The 20,231-nt window shown below is 41.3% G+C and overlaps 1 protein-coding gene across 1 annotated transcript; it reads right to left on the bottom strand.

The window, feature by feature from the left end:
• Nucleotides 1-376: 376 nt before the first annotated feature.
• Nucleotides 377-19,344, bottom strand: LOC121911286 (rho-related GTP-binding protein RhoQ). Its single transcript, XM_042432611.1, has 5 exons — nt 18,753-19,344; nt 18,318-18,376; nt 8,821-8,985; nt 5,857-5,952; nt 377-3,419 (listed from the first exon to the last, which is right to left on the bottom strand). Exons 1-5 carry the CDS (start codon nt 18,892-18,894, stop codon nt 3,258-3,260), a joined length of 624 nt encoding a protein of 207 aa, XP_042288545.1. The 5' UTR covers nt 18,895-19,344; the 3' UTR covers nt 377-3,257.
• Between the last annotated feature and the right edge of the window lie 887 nt (nt 19,345-20,231).

Here is a 20,231-nt window from a genome sequence, read left to right as displayed (position 1 = left end):
GGTGAGGGAAACTACACAAAAATGTAGCCAGCAAGTGGCGCTCATGCACCAGAGATCAATAACCCTTGTCCTTGTATAAAGTGAGTTGTCATAAAGGGTAAATTGGTGAAATACTGTCACCAACTTTAAAAGGTTGAAAAGGAAGGCTTCTGAACGAATCATTCATTAATAAACATTAAGTATGTGTGTGTGTTTTCATACAAACATGCCTCGGAGTTTAATTCCGGTGACCTGCTTATCAACTCAACCCAGTGCTGTATGACCCATTATGAACATGAATGCCCTGATTTCCAGGAATAAACACTGCAAAAGTTAATTTCACAAATCTGTCCCACAGCACATCTGACGCTCTCTAAGTTAAACCCTCCAAGCCGGCTTATCAACACAGTAAACACGTTTATTGAGAAGACAGGAGCATCAACGGGAAAATGCATTGGTGGCTGCGGCACTTAAGGTCCTGGATCCTGAGGGTGGACCTTCACACAACGTAAGCAAGCAAAACTGTCTGAAAGAGAAGGCTGTTCACCCCGCAATCCACTCTGCTGCTCAGAAAGACAGTACAATATACAATGCAGGCTGGGGCAGAGAGGAGGAGCACCATTTACATTAAAGCTTTAATCAATCATATCTGACTCTGAACAGAAAATTAACAGAAGTCATTTAGCAAGAGTTGGCACCTTTGATTAAAAAAAGTTAGAAAAAGCCAATAACAAATGCATAAAAACAAGCACAGCTGATATTTTAGATGTTTTGCAGGGAAAGTTCAGTCAAGTTCATTATCTACAGTATTACAGACCTGTAGGCTTGAAACTGTTGTTGCATACAACTGTTTTGGGGGCTCGTAGATATTTTATACTATTATCTAAATCCTGATCACAAATCCACCTCACAAATTATCTCAGTTTCAATTTGAAATGTTGTAGCATGACTTTATTACAGAGCAGTGTATTCTTCTGGGGGGAACGTGTTTCTATTGTGTAAATGAAAGGATTTCTACATGGATGGTGGTCACACTAATGTTGTTCCAATACATTTTATAAATCCTTTCACAGCTGTCGTGTGAGGACCTCATAACTTCAAATTTGGTAATTATTTTTATTTAAATTCTAGTACAGAATTGACTTCTACAGACTTGAGTTGCACCAGCTATCCTTAATCCATCACTAACTTTTTTTGTGAAATCCTTCCTAAATTCTTATAACTATTATCTAGTTTCAAACTGGTAATTTACAAAATCAGGTTGCACCATCCATACTTAATAAATGTATTAGCTAGTAAAGATGTTAGCAAAGTGTAAATCAGTTGCTGGGGAAACAGGTCTAGCATTGTCCAATCAACTAAGTCACTGTAGCATCACAAGTTGTAACATAACTGCTACAAAATAACAGTTCATGGGGCCAAGTGACATATTAAACTTAGGTGCCAATCCTTTCTGAAGGGTTAATGGTATACTTATGTTTTATTCATATACATGCATGAAAAAACATGTTTCAGACTTAGTAGTATCCAAATAGTTTTGACTGAGTGGGAATTATCTGATTATGCTAAACTAGCTTGCATTATTTTAGTCTGTCAATCTAAATGGGACATACTGTATATTAGCAAGCTAACGTTGGCTTTTTCAGTTGGTTCACTTAGCTCCACTTGGCAGCCACAGGTATAAATATTTACTGACAACTAACCTCTACATAAGTACTAGTTTGTGTGGTGCAGCCTGTTTAAATTTAGTGATGTTCACATCTCCACTTTGGTAAAGACTTGCGCAAGCTAAGTATGAACTTGTAGGAACTGCTGATGCAACTGGCTGCCTCCTCTTCTTATACACTTTCAAAACTGCTTGGATCAGTGTATTTCCTGTATTTCACGAAAAGATGACATTTGGGAGGCGCCAAGGCTTTCACCTAATGCCTTGCAACAAGATTTTAGAGGTGATGGACAATGATTGTACATGGTAAGATGGACTGTGCTCATACTTGTGCCTGATGGAAGGTTGTGCATTGTCTGTGCTTCAATCAGCCTTTTCTGGAAGAGAAGTATTTAAAAGCAGAGGAATGTGCTTTGTTGTGCGGGGAAATGAAGATGCATGGACTGTGCTTCATGTTGTGCATTAAATATACAGTATTGGGTCACCTTAGCCACCTGATTTTGATGACAGTGTGTGCATTTGAGTCTTTGGATGTTGGATATGAATCATTTCTAATATGAGATCCCTCTTCTTCTTCTTTCCTCTGAAACCTTCTTAAAGGCGATAAAAGGATAACACATTATTGCAGGATAACAAAAATTCAAAACAACAAAAGTAAGCTATCAGTTGACAAAATAATATTTGCACAGCGTTGATCATCTCCTCTTTAGAGATACAGAATCATAAACTCTAGATAATATATATTTTAAAAATGGATAATATACCTCTTCAATATCTGATGAAGCCTCTATGTTCTGACATGCCACACTATAAAATGATGGGGTTTTCATAAGGCAAAAACAAGCCTCTCAAACTTAACAAGAATACAGTTTTAGGTCCAAAAGCTGTTGTTTGAATAGCATTTCACTGGTTGTAGATTGCGTGAGTTATCCTCCACACAAAGCAAAGCACCTTGTGTGGTTTCATTTGCAGGTCGTCAAATGACAAATAATTAGAGACAGACTTTGCTTGCCAAAAGAGTCTTTATAGGTTTAAATCCAAAGAACTGGGCCCTTATGTCCAGAAATGTACCCTGGGCACTGTCACAGTGTCACTAAAGTCTGTCTCCCATTATTTATCAGCTGTATGTTTTCTCCCTTGAAGGCCTTCAAATTAGGATATCTGATCTTACATGGAGAAATTCATAAATCAATAATCTAGCTTTCAAAACCATAGAAATAATATGAACTTGGAAGGTAGCATTTCTCTTTAAACTGAAATGTTGGTTTGGGGTTTTTTTCATATGACAGCTTACAACACTTTTGTACAGGAAATATGATTAAAAATGGTTATAAAACAAGGTACTTTTGAGGCAAAAAAGTCTATCAGGAGAAGAGACGGACTTGGGTTTTGTGCTCCTTTGGTAGTAAACTGCATCCTCAAGTGCTGGACAGCAGGAGAGACTTATGGCCTTCCAAGAGCACTGCAGCTTAAAATTAGCTCTGGTTTTGTCCTTTTAAGTCTTCTATTTTGTCTCTGCTCTGCTGTCTGTGCATTTTTCTTTTGTCTGTCTCTAGCCGTCAGTCCAGGTTTGGTTTATGGTTTGTTGCTGAATGATCTCTGGGTTTATGTATCACGTGATCAGGCAGCAGTTGATGCAGCGGGGTCCCAGTCTTCTCTTCAGAGCTCCCTTCTTTCTCTTGGGGGCCAGGATGGCAATGATGGCCTCGTCGAACACTGTCTTCAGGCCCTTCTGGGTCAACGCTGAACATTCCACATAGCAACATGCACCAATCTGACAAGAAGGAAAGAAACATTACAGTGTTTAACTACCAGTTATTGCAGTGTAGAAAATAAGTAAAAATGCCTGAACTACTTGATATATACTTTATTTGGTAGCCTAGCTTACAGCATTTCTTTAGCACCAAAAATCTTCAGTGAATGGTGTTAAGGATGGCTCTTTGACAGCCAAAATGACTTTCCATTATATACAGTTTGTTCAGAGTACAATGACTTCACATTTTTTAACAGGAAATGTAACAAGAAGAAGCAGAGACTCAGGCAGTAGCACTGCCAGCTCGGAAGAGTGAGTGCATTTCTGTAACCTAATGCTATGATTGTACATAGCTAGCAGTGTAATAATATATCATTTACTTTGGCTATGGTTGATATTATGGGGTAACTTTAGCTGCTAATGGTAAGTAATAAGCAGAGCTAAAATAGTGATGTTCATTGTTTTTCCCAAACGTTCTCAACCGCAGGAAAACTAGCCGTTGCTAACTGTACCAATACCTAAAATGCCACTTATGTATCTGATTACAGCCGATAAGAAATGCTTACCTAGCCTATAGCCCCTTTCAGACAAGTACCTTGTTACTTAAATGTGATGGCAATCACATGCTATAACTTACATGTTGGTCTCATATCTGAATAAGCACCTTTACTCACTTTAACATAAAAGTCACAAAGGCAATCTTTGTTCTTACCTTTTAACATTTCTGTGACACTTCTAACATGGCACAAGACTGAACTGAATGGGAAAACCTTAGTACAACAATAATCATCGGGCTGACAGTCTCCCTCCCTAAATTTTCAGCTTCACCAGGTGCCAAATGTTGCACTAGTATTGCTAGCTTTCCGAAACTGTCCAGTCATGTCCAAATAAAGCCATAACAAACATTTCCGTAACGGACACCTACTGTATGTCTGAATGACGAAAAATACACTACTTAAACAGATAACTGAACTGTGAAACAAAGACTGAGTCTCTATGAATGTACAGTGTAAGTGGTTGCAGTTTTCACTGATTATAATGACAGCTATAGACTGGATGCCCTCATGAGTACAATTTTTTTGTCTTTTAAGGGGAAATTACAAACTCCAGTCCAATGTCCTCCAACCAGAATACTCATCAATGTTAGATCTTATTCCTTTCTCCTGTTTTTTTTTTAATAAACCCAAGATGTAAACATCAGTGTACCTATGTACAGTCATGTCATGTATTCTCTTCAGAGCATCCATTTTTCTGAAAAATAAATTGCTGAAAGTCTTTGGAAACCCCAGTGAGTCGTTAAACACAATGAACTGCTGTGCTGAATAGAATAGAATAGTTCTGAAAGATTTTTAATTACTTATTTATTTACCAAGTATTTTAGAAGTCAAAGACTAGCCAGAGATGACGCGTCCTGGCTCAATATGTACAACATGATCCAAAGTCAAAAGCTTTTACAATTGGTTACAGTCGTCTGGCTCCTATTTTGTATTTTCATATTAAATAGCGTGTTTATATTTTTATGTCAGATTAAACTAGCAAAGACATGGACAGTAAATTTAATTCCAACTTGGAAAAAAATCTTTTTTTTTGTTTGTTTAATTTTTTTTTTTTTTTTAATCATGCATTTTTTCCACGTTTGAGGATCCTAGAAATACCCTCAGAACAGTGGTCAATGTTAATCGACCTGCAGGATTTTTTAAAGATCAGCATAAACCTTTTTTTTTTTTTATCTCTGTGACTCAAATGTAATGCTAATGCATGAGAAGCACAAACATTTTATGATTCAAGGCTTTTACTATTCAAACAAATCTAACAAATATATACAAACCCCAGTCTATCTAATCAGCAATAAGGAGTTTAACCATGAAATACAACTAAATGGAGGACAGGTCATCTATGAAGAAAACAGAGTTCAATGTAATAATTGACAAGATAAAATATTGCCATTATTGAGTGGAAACAACTCTAATTTTAGTGCTCTGAAAATATCTTGAAATGATCTAACATAGACTTGGTGGCCTCTGAAAAATGACTCCCACAACACATGAATCATATCATAACTTGCCAAAACTGCATCGATATGAACTTTAAATTAGTCTAGATTAGAATTTTTGAAAGGCTGACTTGTATTCTTGGTTTCTGTTGGTTAGGAGGGAATAATCGCAGACCACATTTGGTAGCCACATCCTACATCTGTGAACTCCACTGGACATTTATGTTGACCCAGAATGTATTCCTGGATTCACTTTCAGACAAATAACGGACAGAGGTCTGATTCCAAGCATTTCACTGAAGAAACTGCATTCCTACGGAGGCATTCCTGGGTCAAATCAGCACACAGGAATCTAAGTGGACCTGACAGCTCAATTCTACAACACCGAAAGTGAAAATGTGAGCTTCTACTCTGTTTTATCAGCCACGTATTACTTCACTTCTTCAGTCAAACAAACATACAAACCTCCTTTGCCAGTTTCTGTCCTTGCTCGGTGGCAATTGGCTTCTCCTTCATGTCATTCAGTTTGGCAATTGTCTTGGGGTCATCACGAAGGTCAATCTGAAAGAGATAATGGACACTTTCTCTCAACTCTACTGCATCCAGGATTACCATTACTATCACAATGTGTATTTTAATTACATATATTTTGTTAATGGTGCTTTATTGACTGAATATTAGGTATTTGGCACTTTTCTGAGCAACACGTTAGCTCTGCACTCAGTCCATGCTTCTAAACATAGCTATGAGTTACGTCTGAGTGCTGAACTGTATAACTGACCTTGTGTTTTCTCATTTTGAAACAAAGTCATGTTGTCTCACACTTCCTGCTCTTGTGCAAAACCATTTCACAGTCAACCACAAGGTTCCTCACTCTTATTTTATTCATTGCAATGCTGAGCACACACACAACTCATCCACACACTTTCTCCCAATCTCAGTCATAACCAGTTATGATAAATGCATCCACCTTCACAATCTTACTGGGCGTAACCCTCATTAACCCTTTTCTTGATTGCTGTGATTTGTGGCAGCATGGCTCACTGTTATGAAGCTTATGTGTACATGACAGCATCCAGCTGAAGAGCAGGGGGGGGAGTTATGACGGGAGCTGATAAAAGAGCAGCAAACATCGGCTGACACACGATAAATCAGACACCCACTCCATCCTCCTCATCACCGCTGGGCCCTGGCTGAACTGGCATTTGGTTGCCAGGGAACACAGACCAAAAATCACCCACAAACCGGTGCTCGTTTTTAGGAGGACATATGGTATTGGCAGTGAATTTTAAGGCTCAAGAAATAAGCTAATACTCAGGACTAGTGTCTTCTTTTAACATCGATATGGCTTTAGTGATACATGTATTGCAGAAGTTAATTGGTGGTTCAACAACATTCAGATATGATGATGCTCCAACCCAAATGAGCCAGATCAGCCTGAGGTCTTTTGCCAGGTTTATATTGGCTGTTACAGCTTTTAATGTAATAAATTAGCTCTTTTTGCCATGGCTCAGGTTCAGGATTTCAAGAGGTGTTTTTTTAAACAACTATTGAATATTTTATATTAACAATGGAAAAGATTACTAAGGGTGTTTTCAAACCTGCATTCTTTAGCTTGATTGAATCAGATTCTGGTTAATATCCCCCTTTGGTACACTTACTTTTGGAAAAACTGAACACAGCAATCGTACTAGGGTGCGGACCAGAACAACTGCACTGAGGACCTTTAGAGGAAGTGGTCTCAGTCTGGTCACAAACAAATTCTGGATAAATTCACTTGTGGTGGGAACATGATCTGACCTCAGTCTCTATAAGTGTGGGCTAAACAGCTCCCGCTGCCAGGTCTGCTTTGGATTTTGGGATGCAGATGAGCAAAATCAACAGTTGCTAACAGCTAGCCAGAGAATTAATTGAAATCCGACCTGGACAAGCAACAAAGTATGTTGCCTTCTTGATATTTTGGCAAACAGGAGATTCTTCAGGTCCATTTTTCCTGTGTTTACATTCTCAAATCTAACCAACGAGGGGACTGAAAGTTGTCACATGGCTTTTAGTGAGGCATTATGAGTCGCCTTGATTTTTTTCTGTGTGACCGAACCAAGAGGAAACAAGAGTAACAAGTTCATCAACTCATCCACTGACCATAGCAAACAAACTATTCCTCAGCTCTGTGGAGCATTTTAGCATCTTTCAGCTCATTGTTTTGGTTTTAAAACCGCAACTTTACCATTTTGGTTTAGTCTCACCACAACCACAACCTCGTTTGCAGCCACAGCAGGCAACTGTTGGCGGTAAAAAACTCACTGTACTCTACCTTCACAGCATTATAATTACAACAGACAGACAATGTTAGCAACAAATGAATGCTGATGTTGTTCTATATCCGCTAAATGTGTAAATACATAACTCTTTGCTAACACATTCGCCATATGAACTTCATAAGGTGATAATATGTCAGTGCTGTGTTCAGTCAAACATACAGTAAACAAATGTAGCAAATGCTGATGCACTTTCATGAAGTGAAAAAATGCCCCCATGTATGTTTTGTTAAACTGTGATTCACTTCATTGATTAGTAATGTCACAAAACAAATGCATAAATTCAGCAAAAAAAGTAAATCTAATCTCCAGTGTACAGTTTGTGAGCTATTACAGACTAGAATGCTAACATCAGAGGTGGTGATGGTGTGACAAGCACCACCAGGTGGTCGGAAGTGGCAAGACAGTGACTTCTTGTGTTGCCTGGCAGAATTTTGGGTCTGCATCACAGGTGTGGTAAGGTTTGTGAGCCTTGTTTACTGTCCCCAGGGCCTGTTTTAGATTTCTATTGAATTAGTGATGGTGCTTCGATGTGACAGTTCTGGCCCCCTCCCAGTTCATAATGTACTTCTCTCTCTTGACATCGTCTGAGATGCCAAATACAAGTTCCTTTGTGCGACTGTGTCTCCTCACACTCATCTTTATGTTCTGTCCTTCGTGTTCCAATGTCTTAGCCTGTCTCTTCAATGTATGTATGTTGTATTGCATGAGATCTCATGGAGGAGGACACTTTTTTACAAGCAACTGGTGCAGTCTGATTTTGAATCTTAAGTTTTATTTTGTTTATAGCCTCTATCAGATAATGAGAATGTGAGGGCGAGTCTTGGCATCTGAGTCTCAGCATTATTACTTTGCAATCACTCTTGCTTACTCATGTTGCAATACTCCAAGAAACTGACAATTATGAATGTATTTCAAACACACATACACATATCTATACACACACATATATATATATATATATATATATATATATATATATAATACATTTTCTGAGCCCACACACTATGGTACAAAAGGTGCAGCTACAAAAACAGATGAAACTGATTTTCTTATTGTATGCTAGAATATGTAAGGAGCAGTTGGTGTGAAGAGCATATTGAGGACTCACCTGGGTGCCAATGAGCAGGTAGGGAACACTGGGTGCATACTCCTGCAACTCGGGCACCCATTCTTCACGCACATTCTGGAAACTGGCAGGGTTAACCACCGAGAAGCAGATGAGGAAGACATCGGTCATCGGGTAGGACAACGGTCTCAGACGGTCGTAGTCCTCCTGGAAAAGGATTGTAGGTTAACATTCTGGGTCATAGGAGTATGAGAGGTCACAATGGCGGGGAAGAAATGAGTAGACATGATTCATTTCTGGCTCTTCACATTTGAGAAATTATTATTCATGAATTATTAAAGCATATAAAAAATGAACTCCAAACACAGACAGACTTTCACTCTTCACTGGAGCCAGGAAAGTTAGGAAAGAGGACTGCAAACTTATTCTGTGCTCATCCAGCGGTTTCTTCCACACACACACACACTGCCAAGCTCCTCGGCTGTTTCATACAAACGATGAGCAATTTTATGACAGAAACGATACTCATAAAAAATGTCAACTGGATTTGAGTTATGAAGAGAAAAGAATGTGAATAAGATGACCTTCACTTGAGAGTTGCTTTCTTTTTCACCCTCCCTTTCTGACAGAGACAATTAGGGATTGTTTTTCATTTGCAGTCCTTCAATGCAAACTGAGCACAAGGCATCGCCACAAGACACAGAAAACCAGACACACTGCCATCTCCGATATTTGTGTGGTGTAAATGCCTAATTCACACACGCAAGACTGTCCTTTGTGCGCCAGATCAAGAGCTCCTTTGTCCTCACCAAAGATAAACCCTTTTGACAGAGTGTCCGACTTGCACACATATGAATATTCACAACCTATCTCACTTCTTCTTCTGATGATCTCTGAGTGATGGCTGCACACATCGGGTTGGCTTTCAGCAGCTAGTTTGAAGAAACAGGGAATCAATGGATCTCCAGTAATTAGATATGACTCAACCAGACCAACTCGGACCAAGTGAATCAATCTCACTCTCTTGTCTGGGAAATTTATCGTCAACATCCCTGAAATCAAAGCAAATTGGATACAAGGTCTCAATACGCCAGAGATAGTTGCAATGGGACGAGCAAGCTCGGGCATGACAGTCTTTCATTCTGATGCCATCAGCAAGTCCTGCTTTCTGCCAAACACACACGGCACAGTCCAATACGATCAAACTGTTACAACCCCTGAGACAAGTCTTTCTCACACAAATGGATTAAGGAAAAATGGATATGCAAATGAGCTGAATGTCAGAGGATTCCCCACACAGCACTAGATCATCCAGGCAAGGGTGTCGTTCCTTTTTACTGGCTGAATAATGAATTTAAGATATACCGACTTTATATTAGACAGGAGTAGATGATGAAAACAGTGCACAAATCACACGCCTGTGCTCGTATTGTAGATGACTCAGTGGAGTGGGTCAAGTGGATATAATTCAAAATTGTATGAGTTGTTCATCCTCTTATTTCCAAATGAGTGCAGTATTTCACAGGTTTTCACAGACCTGGCTCATACAGGACTTTCAAATAATTCTGAGTGGCTGCTAGAGGGTCGGGGATTGTCATGTGGGATGATGTAGTGTTTTGTAAGTTAAGTGACTTCCCTGTGACAGACAGTTTATCTGACGCTATCTGAACTTCCTGATGTGAGAAATCCATTATGAGTGCCAACCATCTGTGCTTACAGCAAGCTGAGAGAAACGATAAGGATGATTTCTAAACACAACTGAAGTGAGGTGAGCCGAAGCACCAACCCGAAGACCTCGACATGAACGAAATGATCTGATGCTGAATTTGTCGACTGTCATCAAACACTGTGGAGTTGCATTAGGGGAAATGTAGGATCCAGTGTGTTTGAAACTTGACCCATACTAGAGAGTAAAAGTCAGGATAGCTTCAATTTTGACCATTCTTTCTTTAACCTGTTTCTTATGAGTCCCACAACATTATGGAAATACAATACTAAATTGCTTTAATATCTCTGGGTGTATAGGTCATTGTGGGAAATGGTGCAGAGCAATATTGGACTTTTACATGTTTTTGCTATGGATGTATAAAGAGAACTGGATACAGCGTTGGAGGCAGGGCGCCTTTCATTTCTACGAAAGTTGCTCAATGCCGCATGAAGCCAAAAGAGCCACTTCCTGCTGTAAAGAAATTACTCGGATGAATACATACTGCACAGGCTCTATGGGCTCTTCTAGACTTTCCAAATGTTATTGAACCCAGTGGATCAAGTTTTGATAGTGAAACGAGTCATTTCGTGGGGATTGTGATGCTCAAAAAAATTTATCCACCGTTTTATAGCCTCTCCTTTTCCCGTATTTGTGTGCAAGAAAAATGCTTTTTGGGCCCCTGTTGGACCTGTAAGTTGTAATTATATGGTTTGACCACTATGTCAAATTGGCTTCAAAGCCTGGCACACTTCCTGAGGCCTTGGTTTTTCGCATCAATGTGATAAAGTATGACTTATCAGGTATTTAATTCACTGGATTCACTTAATGCACTGGATGCCAGAAACATCTGGTTATTTTATCCTTTAACAACTACTCAATTGATTGTACAGAAAATGTATTATATCGCGATATATATGAATATCACAATATACCAGAGCTTCTCGCAGCTTTCATAGTAAATAAAACGTTATTTTCTGATTGTTTCATAGAAGTTACGTTCTAAAGCACAAATAAACATGCCCATACTTGCGCACAACCCTGTGTGACGGTGCTGCATTGCTGGATTTGGTGTGAATGCAGCCGAAGCACACGCTTCATCCTGTCCGCTGTGGCGTCTCTGCTCTGTGTGTGTGCATGCGTGTACGTGTGTGATTGGAGCTCAGCCCTGTCCTTGGCCTAACAAACCCAGAGACCTGTTATCTTTATACATCCATGACATAAACAGAGAGCAGAGGAGAGAGATGGAGACAGCAATGTAACCTTGTCGCTACACTACGAGTCCCGACCTCACACCCTGCACACTGTTACTGGCTGGGGGCTTCACACCCACTGCCCAGAAGCGTCCCACACACAGCAAAATAATAAGAAAATACAGGCAGAGGGCAGAGTCTCTGTAGATAAATACAATGCAACACACTTCAAGCTGGTCATAAATGATGATTGAGAGGGATTACTTTTGTATGAGTCTACACATTGTTTTTTTTTTTTTTTTTTAGGAAAATCCTGCATAGTATACCTTTAACAAGTGAGGCGAATGTTTAAACCATCATCTAGTAACTACATTGATAATGAGGTGAGATGTGTCAGGATCTTTCTGATTCAGCTCAAAAGGTAATTAATTTATTGATCACATAGTATGTTCGTTTTGAGGTATTTACAAGTTGGGAAAAGTAGAGCTTTTAGAAGAATTTATTCATATTGCCCACCCTTAGATAAAATACTCTATCACAGTATATAATTCCCTATTGTGAAATCAATATATAGCATATATTATAGTATATTCCCTAAAAAATTCAAACTGCTGTTTCTAGGTTCAAGAAAGAACTTTCATCTTCAGCTGAGAAACTCCTGATACTGAAAAACAGTCACAAAGAAATGTCTGTTTTGGCCCATCAATCAAATTAAATGCCTGAAAAATCAAAGTATTTCATCACAGCAATCCAACATTCCCATGAATCTAATTTTGCCATAAACCACAGTGATTTGCATCACTGCCAACGAATACAACCAGACATATTAGACCTCTCAGATACTACTTTTATGCAGCTCATTTTAACCTGTTTTGAAGAACATGCATCGGTATATACTGAATTTGCTGTAACATACACTATGTGCTCTCCTCTGTACCCTCATACACTATATATCTGTCACATGGGATCAAGTACAATGTGTGTTTGTGTGTCTTTGTGTGCTCATGACCTTTGCTTGCACAAGTGAATCCTCCGATCCTCCGGAGAGCCCCAGAGATAAAGGAACACAGTGTAAGCCACTCAGCAGTTTACTGTAAACAGGCCGGGAGCTTCTCTGAGACCCACCTCTGCCTCTCACACGGTTTCCTCAGTACACCCCTGACACATTACCAAACACAGTATGCCTGCTAGCCACTCGGAGAGTACACACTGTGGCAGAGACACAGTGTGTACTCCTACATAGCTTCGATACTCGGTCCAGAAATGTTTACACTCATGCTGCTGTTAAGGTGCTCTCTTCGGATAAAACTTTCCATCTGAAGTATGTCACAGACTTTTATTAGAACAGTCCATGAGTACATCACTGCAACATTGCATAACAGTCTTTCCAAGATAGTCAGGAGTGTACAGTAAATATGACTGGTGGAAAGGGAAGAAAGGAATAACAGAGAAAAAAGGAAATTAACACTAACTTCTCCCCATACATGTCCATACATTTCCATCATGGCAAAGCTTGGCATACTAATTCTGCCACTGTGTGAGCTCCACTGTGTGCTGTTGACTCAGTGACATATGAGTGCTATGATATCAGTGAGTCATTCCCTCCTCCAATGCCCCCCCCCCCCCCACCCCTTCTCTACGGTTCTCTCCTTTCTGTCTTTCTCCTTTTCTACTCCAATCGCCTCCTCGGGGCTCTATAAACCGGCTATGTCAACAGAGTCAGAGACGCCTGTTCTAACATGGCCGCCAGGTGGGAACACAAGCCCAGACACAGACGCTTTTATTCACAAAGTTCTGTCTCTGATCTGCAAATCTGCACATTTTGCAGAACCGGGATTGAACCTCGGGAATAAAAAAAGCTATTTATGCTCGTGTCATTTTTTAACTAGCCCTTTAATAGTGATTAATGATCGCTCGAGTGCTGATGCACTCTGTCTATTCATGTCTGTATGGTGGGAACATCCTGCTATGCTCCATTCAAAAATCTGACAGTTTATTGTTACCATGAAGGGCCGTTAATGGCAGTGGCATATATACTGCGCATGGTAAAACATAAATGAAGACATTTTATGACTCATTAGGAGCAGCAATCTAATTTCATATCCTTTTAACACCGCCTCCACTCTTCTTTTATCAAAATATTACAACACCAAAATACATTACTTTAGGTGGTAGAGATGATCCAGAGTTCAAAAGAGTATAGTGCAGAAATGACTAATTAAAGGGGAATTCCAACAATTTTACACATAAATGTTCCCTCAGCACAGATAGCACTACCTGTGAAGTTATGTAATGTCTTCTGTGCCTCTGGAGGAGCTTTGTCAAGTCTCTGATGATGTCCTCAGGGTTTATCTGAGCTTGAGGACTACAGATTGTTAAAGGAAAAGGCCGACAATATTCTATATGTTTCCTATTGTCAATAAATCCCACAATAAGATAAAAACCAACAATAAACTGATTCTACTAACAACTATTTTCTGTGTATCCATGTATGTCTTATTCCTCTGTGCCATAGAGCTCCATTGTTGTCCAAAAACTATTAAAAGCACATCAGAAAGCCACATCGTCGCACTGGGTGACATGTTCCTTCATTACCATAAATACAAACAGTGTTGTTTATTTTGACTCAATCCCACATACACTGTCTGGCTGCCGTAAATACCCACTAAAGCACTAAATATGTATTAGTCCACAGCTGGAAATAGTCACCAACAAACACACTATTTCCTCCTGTTTCAGTAATGTTTGCTAAAAACTACAGTACCCAGCTGTTTCAGTAAATTAAATTAATTACATTATTGTTTTAATAAATTGCCAAAGTAACCCTTTAACTCTTTTCTGTTATCTGTAATATCACTGTTGATTGAATAGCTTCAGGTTTGGACTGTTGCACAGACAAAGCAAGCAATGTGAAGTCATCAAGGGTTCTCAGAAATTGCAATGCTCATTTTATAGACAAAAAGATGGATTTATGACAAAAATATGGACAGACTATTCAATAATAGAAATAAGCATTGCTCTAAAGGAGTTCACCAGGATGTTCTCACCATACATGGCAACAGATATTTGGGCGATTCCAAAGTATGAACTCAAGCTGAAAGTGGGACCTGAGCCATGTCTGGTATTTCTGTTTCTCTGTGTGTGAGCAGCTGAGTGGTGACAGGCCCCCAGCTGGGTAAAACCGTTTCCAGTCTCCCCCCTCCAACACACACCCCCATCCCCACCTGCCGCTCTGCTGGGACTGCTAAGGGTCACTGGGCCACATTGGTCTGATGAGTCAAAAAAGAGAATAGTCACCAGACTACACCAAGCACTGAGGAGAGAGGGGGTAATGGGTGAAGTCAAGTGGTAAAAGGGGTTACAGGATGTGCAGTTGAGTGTGAGGGTATTTGAAGGGGGTGAGCAAATGAGGAACAGTCCGACAACAAAGTGGGGGTTAATAGGGCAGTGGGACACAGATCCCGCTGGGTCCCAACTCATCAGTTCCTCCCTCAAGCATCTCCATGGGTACCACAGCACTTAGCATCCACTTCCTGCTTCCTTTTGCTCCTCCTCAGGCAGAGATGCTACGTTTTCTTGAGTGCAGCAGCAGCAGCAGAAGAATGAATGAATAAGTAAAGACTTTCCCCTCTGTTCCCTCGTCACATTCAGCAAAACAGACTTTGCAGACCTTCCATATGGAATAATTCAATAGGCAGCGCCTCGGGGAGCGACGTGGCAGCGCGCAGACAATAGCAGGCAGGGAAGCTGTATCAACAGCAGACAAAGCACAGTGGCGCTCAGCTCAATGCCGAGCTGTGATTATATGGCCCTGACATGTAACACGGACGTGACAGCGTGGAGTCGTATCCGATGAGGGCACGACGGCGGCGTGTATCTGTAAAGCTGCTGATATCCTTGTGGAACAGCAAAGCATTGTGGGAGCTCCAGCCATGCCAAGAATATAAATATTACAGGGAGCTTGACGCCAATCGAACATGTGTAGCGCAGGCCAGAGGTGGAGATAATGAAGGGCGAGTTGTGAATTGAAGCTGAACGACGGAGAACGAAAGGGAAAGGAAAATGAAACTGAGACGACTGAATTTATCCACTTTCTGGGTAATTCCACTGCCCCCCCCCCACCCCCATCCTCCTTCCTCACTCTATTTGCCTCCCCCCATCTGTCTCTCTCTCTTCCTCTTTCTGTCTTCCTCTCACTCTCTCTCCCCCTCTCTCTTTGGGGCGCAAGTCTTTGATCAGATGCTGAAGCTATAAACATTACCAGCTGGCCTTGTGCTCCACATAAAGAGGTCAGCCGAGCCGGGGGTGGAGGGGCCGCATTTTGAAGCGCAGTAACTCTACTCTCAGCGGCCGGCGGCACCCGCGGCCGACATCTGGGAGAACTTCTCCATTTCAGAGACACTCTGAATCAGCTAAAAACAAACCCGCCTCTGACACACATCCAATCAAACACGCCAGAATAGACAATAAGGTTGTGTTCCTCTTTTTACAACCGAGTAGTAACACTTCTACCATCTGTTTTCTCAAGACAAAAATATATAACACAGCCACAGGTAGCTGTTTGGGTGGAAAGGCGGAGGGAGGGCGGCTGTGATTTGCTATTCATAGACTCGAGCATTTAGCATTCATGAATGAACAGAACAGAGAAACGGCTGAATATTCCCCAGCTGACCTTTCGGCGTTTAGTTTTTGTCTTTCCGATGAACAGATCAAATGTCTGATTGTGAGAGATTCTGACTTCACACGGTTAAATGTGGTCCTGAGGAAAGTGTTAACTACTCAACATTTAACATGTGTTCATTTTTAGGTTGTTGGAAAGACAGGAGGCTAAAGGTCTTGGCGCAGAGAATAAGTGCATCACTTTTGACAAGTCTTGCAGTGTAGCTGACGGGAGTCCAAACTTAAAGGTGCTCTGTGGAGTTGTCTTGTAAACAAAAAAAAAAAAGTTATGTTTACATTCAGTGTTAGCAAAATGCATTGTATATACTCTTACAGTCTAAAAAACGTGCTAGCCTGCAGTTCTTCACTGCCTTTGTTGGCACGTTGCTACATTTTTTGCGCATACAAACAAAATAGGGGCCCATTTGTAAAAACATGACTCCACAGCACTCCTAGTGGTCAAAAAGTCCACAGACTACCTTTAACCTTCTTGCTCTTAAAATCAAAACAACTCTGAAACTCACTAATCAGTTACTCAGTTGGTCTACAAAATGTCAGGAAATAGTGAGAAATGCCCGTCACAGTTTCCTAGGCCACAAGTTGACATATTTAAACAGCTTATTTTGTCCGAGCAACAGTCCAGTTCCCAAACATATTTAGTTTGCAATCATAAATAACTAAGAAAACCCATTGTAAGCCTAGAAGCAGTAAAATTTTGTCTTTTTCTGTTTTTTTATTGTTGATTAATTAATTGTTCAGTTCTATTCTAACTGCCTAATATTTCATACACAGAGTTCATACACGCTGGCTGTCCACAGATGGCCAGATTAAAACATTTCCAGCTGACTACTTTCTTACTGTTTTTTTTTTCCTCATAGCAAGTTGCTTCTCACCTTATTGATGTAAGGTGCCTTGCATCCAGCTGAGTGGAGCCTACGTCAATGAAGCGAAAGCTAAACTGTCACTCACTGCTTGTTTGTGTCGTGTTTGTCAGTCATATGAGGAGTAGGCAGGACAGGTAATGAGGCCACAAATTTGCTGGTTTGCCAACTTAAGTCCAAATGGTTTACTGCTTGTTTTCAGCAAACTAAATAGACACATGGCTTTTTGTTATTGTGAGCTACTTTGCACGCTGATTGTATCACACTGATTATATTGACGTGGAGTGCTGTTTTAGAACTTGTTTGTCTTGCTCGCCTATTGCTTTTAACGTCAGTCATGCCACTGAAAGGTATCTAACTCTCTTGTATTATAATGTCTAAAAACGACTAGACCTGTGTTATATATTCTGTTTAGTTGTGTACTTACATTATCCCAAATGTTTCCAACAATGGTCAAACCCAGAGAAAACCGTATTATTTTCACCCAGCTGGACAACTTTAGTCCATAAAAGTGGATCTACTGGTAGCAAATGATACAGGGCCTTTCCAATACTCTGTACTCTGTACTGCCACCCTCAATGAGCTTGTGTCTGTTGTGTGTGTTTCCTCTGTCTGTGTGTGTGTGTGTACACTGGCTCTTCTGCTGAGTGGAAACATTATTGTGTGTGTATGTGTAGGCCATCACATTTTCAGTAGAGTTTTAACTCTTGCCCACTGAATGGCACATTGTAAAGAAAAAGCCCAGGCATTAGGCAGCCCTATTAACAAACCTGTGACATCACTACTGGACATAGGAGCCCTGTTCTCCACATAATAGAACTATTGAAACCCCCTCACTACCATCACTGTCCATGGCACACCAGACTCTGGCAGTAAACCCATGTGCGAAAACCATCACCTGTTGCAGCTTAGTGTTTGGCCTGAATATGAAGCCTGTGGGCGTGTTGGAGGCACCGTCGGATAGTTATTGGTCCCAGGAGCACATGGAGAGACCGAGATAGAGATAGAGTGAGAGACAGAGAGAGTGTGTATGCATGTGTGTGTGTGTGTATGTGTCCTTGACATGCTTGGCACCTGGCCAGAGTAAAAAATAAACTGTACCTGACCAGCTGTGTCGTACAGTCCCAACAAGTACTGCTTCCCCCCGACGTTGACACTCACTGCAAGGAAATGACAAAGAGCAGTTGAGAGGAGGAAGGAGAGAGGGGTGAGGGTGGGGAGGGGGAGCAGAAAGGGAAGGAGGGAGGGAGGGAGGGAGGGGAGGGGGGCTCAAGGTCCCCAACCCCTCTCTGCTATGAAGAAGGCAAACAAGTGGTTTTGATTATAGCAACAGATGCAAGCCAATGCAGTTAGAGAAAGAGTGGCAGAGGAAACAGGGAATTCAACTCAAGCATTATTCTATACATTATCTCCTCTCTTATTAGGTTTTATTCTGTGAAACCATCACAAAACACAGCACAGCAGCAGTTCAGCATGTCATGTTGTTATTATTAGACGCTCATGATAGAGAGAATATTAGAAGAATTGTATTCCTACCTGCATAATGATCAAAGACTGTGGGCACATACTCCTCGGGAAAGGCGTCATTGGCATAGCTCATCAGAAGACACGTTTTGCCCACTGCACCGTCTCCAACCACGACGCATTTTAACATGATAGTACCGGTTCCGTTAGCCATGATCCCGACCTTACCATCATCATCATCGGCCCGACGCCCTGTTTTCCCGACCTCCTCCTCTTCCCCCTGCTGCTGCTGCTGCTGCTGCTGCTGCTGCTGGGCGGTGGTGATCCCCGCACGGCGGGCATCACCAGCGTCGGAGGCGGACTGCGCGGCTCACCGAGTCGGACTGGAACTGCATCTTTTCCCCCTCCTCCCCACCACCGGTTACGGTACTCCCAAATTTGGTCGTGAAGGAGTTTTCTTTCCACTGCTGACACAATTAACAGAACACTCCACCTCTGGGAGCTGTTAATGCGGTTTCTCTTAGCCAAGAAACGACCTTCTTCTCTCCGAGACCTTCCGCCGTCGGTGCTCAAGCTGCTGCCTGGTCAGTCGTGTGTGCTCCCCGGTGTGCCCCACGCCTGTGCGCTCGCTCCCTGGCGCACTGTGCTGCTGGTGGACAAGGTGGGTGCGCTTGCTGGAGAGGCGGAGCTTCGGTTTGAAACCAAGGGGCTCTGGATAAAGTACACTCCGCCTGCTGGGGATGTGTAGACCAAAGACTTTTCATGTCAAAAATCACATCAGTATTAGGGTGATCAATATTATACAAGCATAGGAATACTGTTAGACCCTGCAGAGGCTAGTTGAAATATTAGGAGGACACTAACAGTTATAGGTGATAACTGAGGAAACTTAACAGCATTCTGAAAGGTCAGAAACTTTCCAGTGAGTAGGACTACCACACACACCAAACCCAATAGCCTATGGATACATTAACATTATGAAACATTATGAGGGTGTCATATTAAAAATATGCCCAAAGATAAGCTGACACTCAAAATTCCTTCACTTTAGTTAGACATGCATTTGTCCTATCCATAGATTCCAGCGTAACATGCAATATACACCACCCGTTTGTTTACAATGTTGTAACTTGAGTCTGACTCTTAAGTCATAAACATTTAGGGTACACATGACTTTGTGGTTGAGGAGATGAATAGGTGATCTTTCCTCACTGTGCAACTGTATCTGTGTGTGCGTGTTACTCTATGTGTTTAGGATGGATGGGATATGTGAGATGGGACCAGGGAGCTGCAGATGGAGACACCACGGGAGGAGATATGTGTTTGTGGAAGAAGGAGGGGAGATACAGAGATTTGACCTCCGTGGTGCAATCGGCCAGGTGTGGGCTGTCTCCTTGAGTTAGTGTACTCGTAACCATCTTAATGAAGCAAGTCTCTCTCTACAAATAGAAAGGAATGAGCACACATGCATATTATTTTCCTGTCTCTGCTTCTCTGTCTGCTCTCTTGGCCAAATGTTCCTTAAGTGAGGGGAACTCCAGGGGCCCAAAG

Source organism: Thunnus maccoyii, chromosome 14 (assembly GCF_910596095.1).
Source record: "Thunnus maccoyii chromosome 14, fThuMac1.1, whole genome shotgun sequence".
NCBI classification, from domain to species: Eukaryota; Metazoa; Chordata; class Actinopteri; order Scombriformes; family Scombridae; genus Thunnus; species Thunnus maccoyii.
The sequence above is the reverse complement of the archived record's forward strand: the minus strand, read 5'-3'. Positions and strand labels throughout refer to the sequence as shown.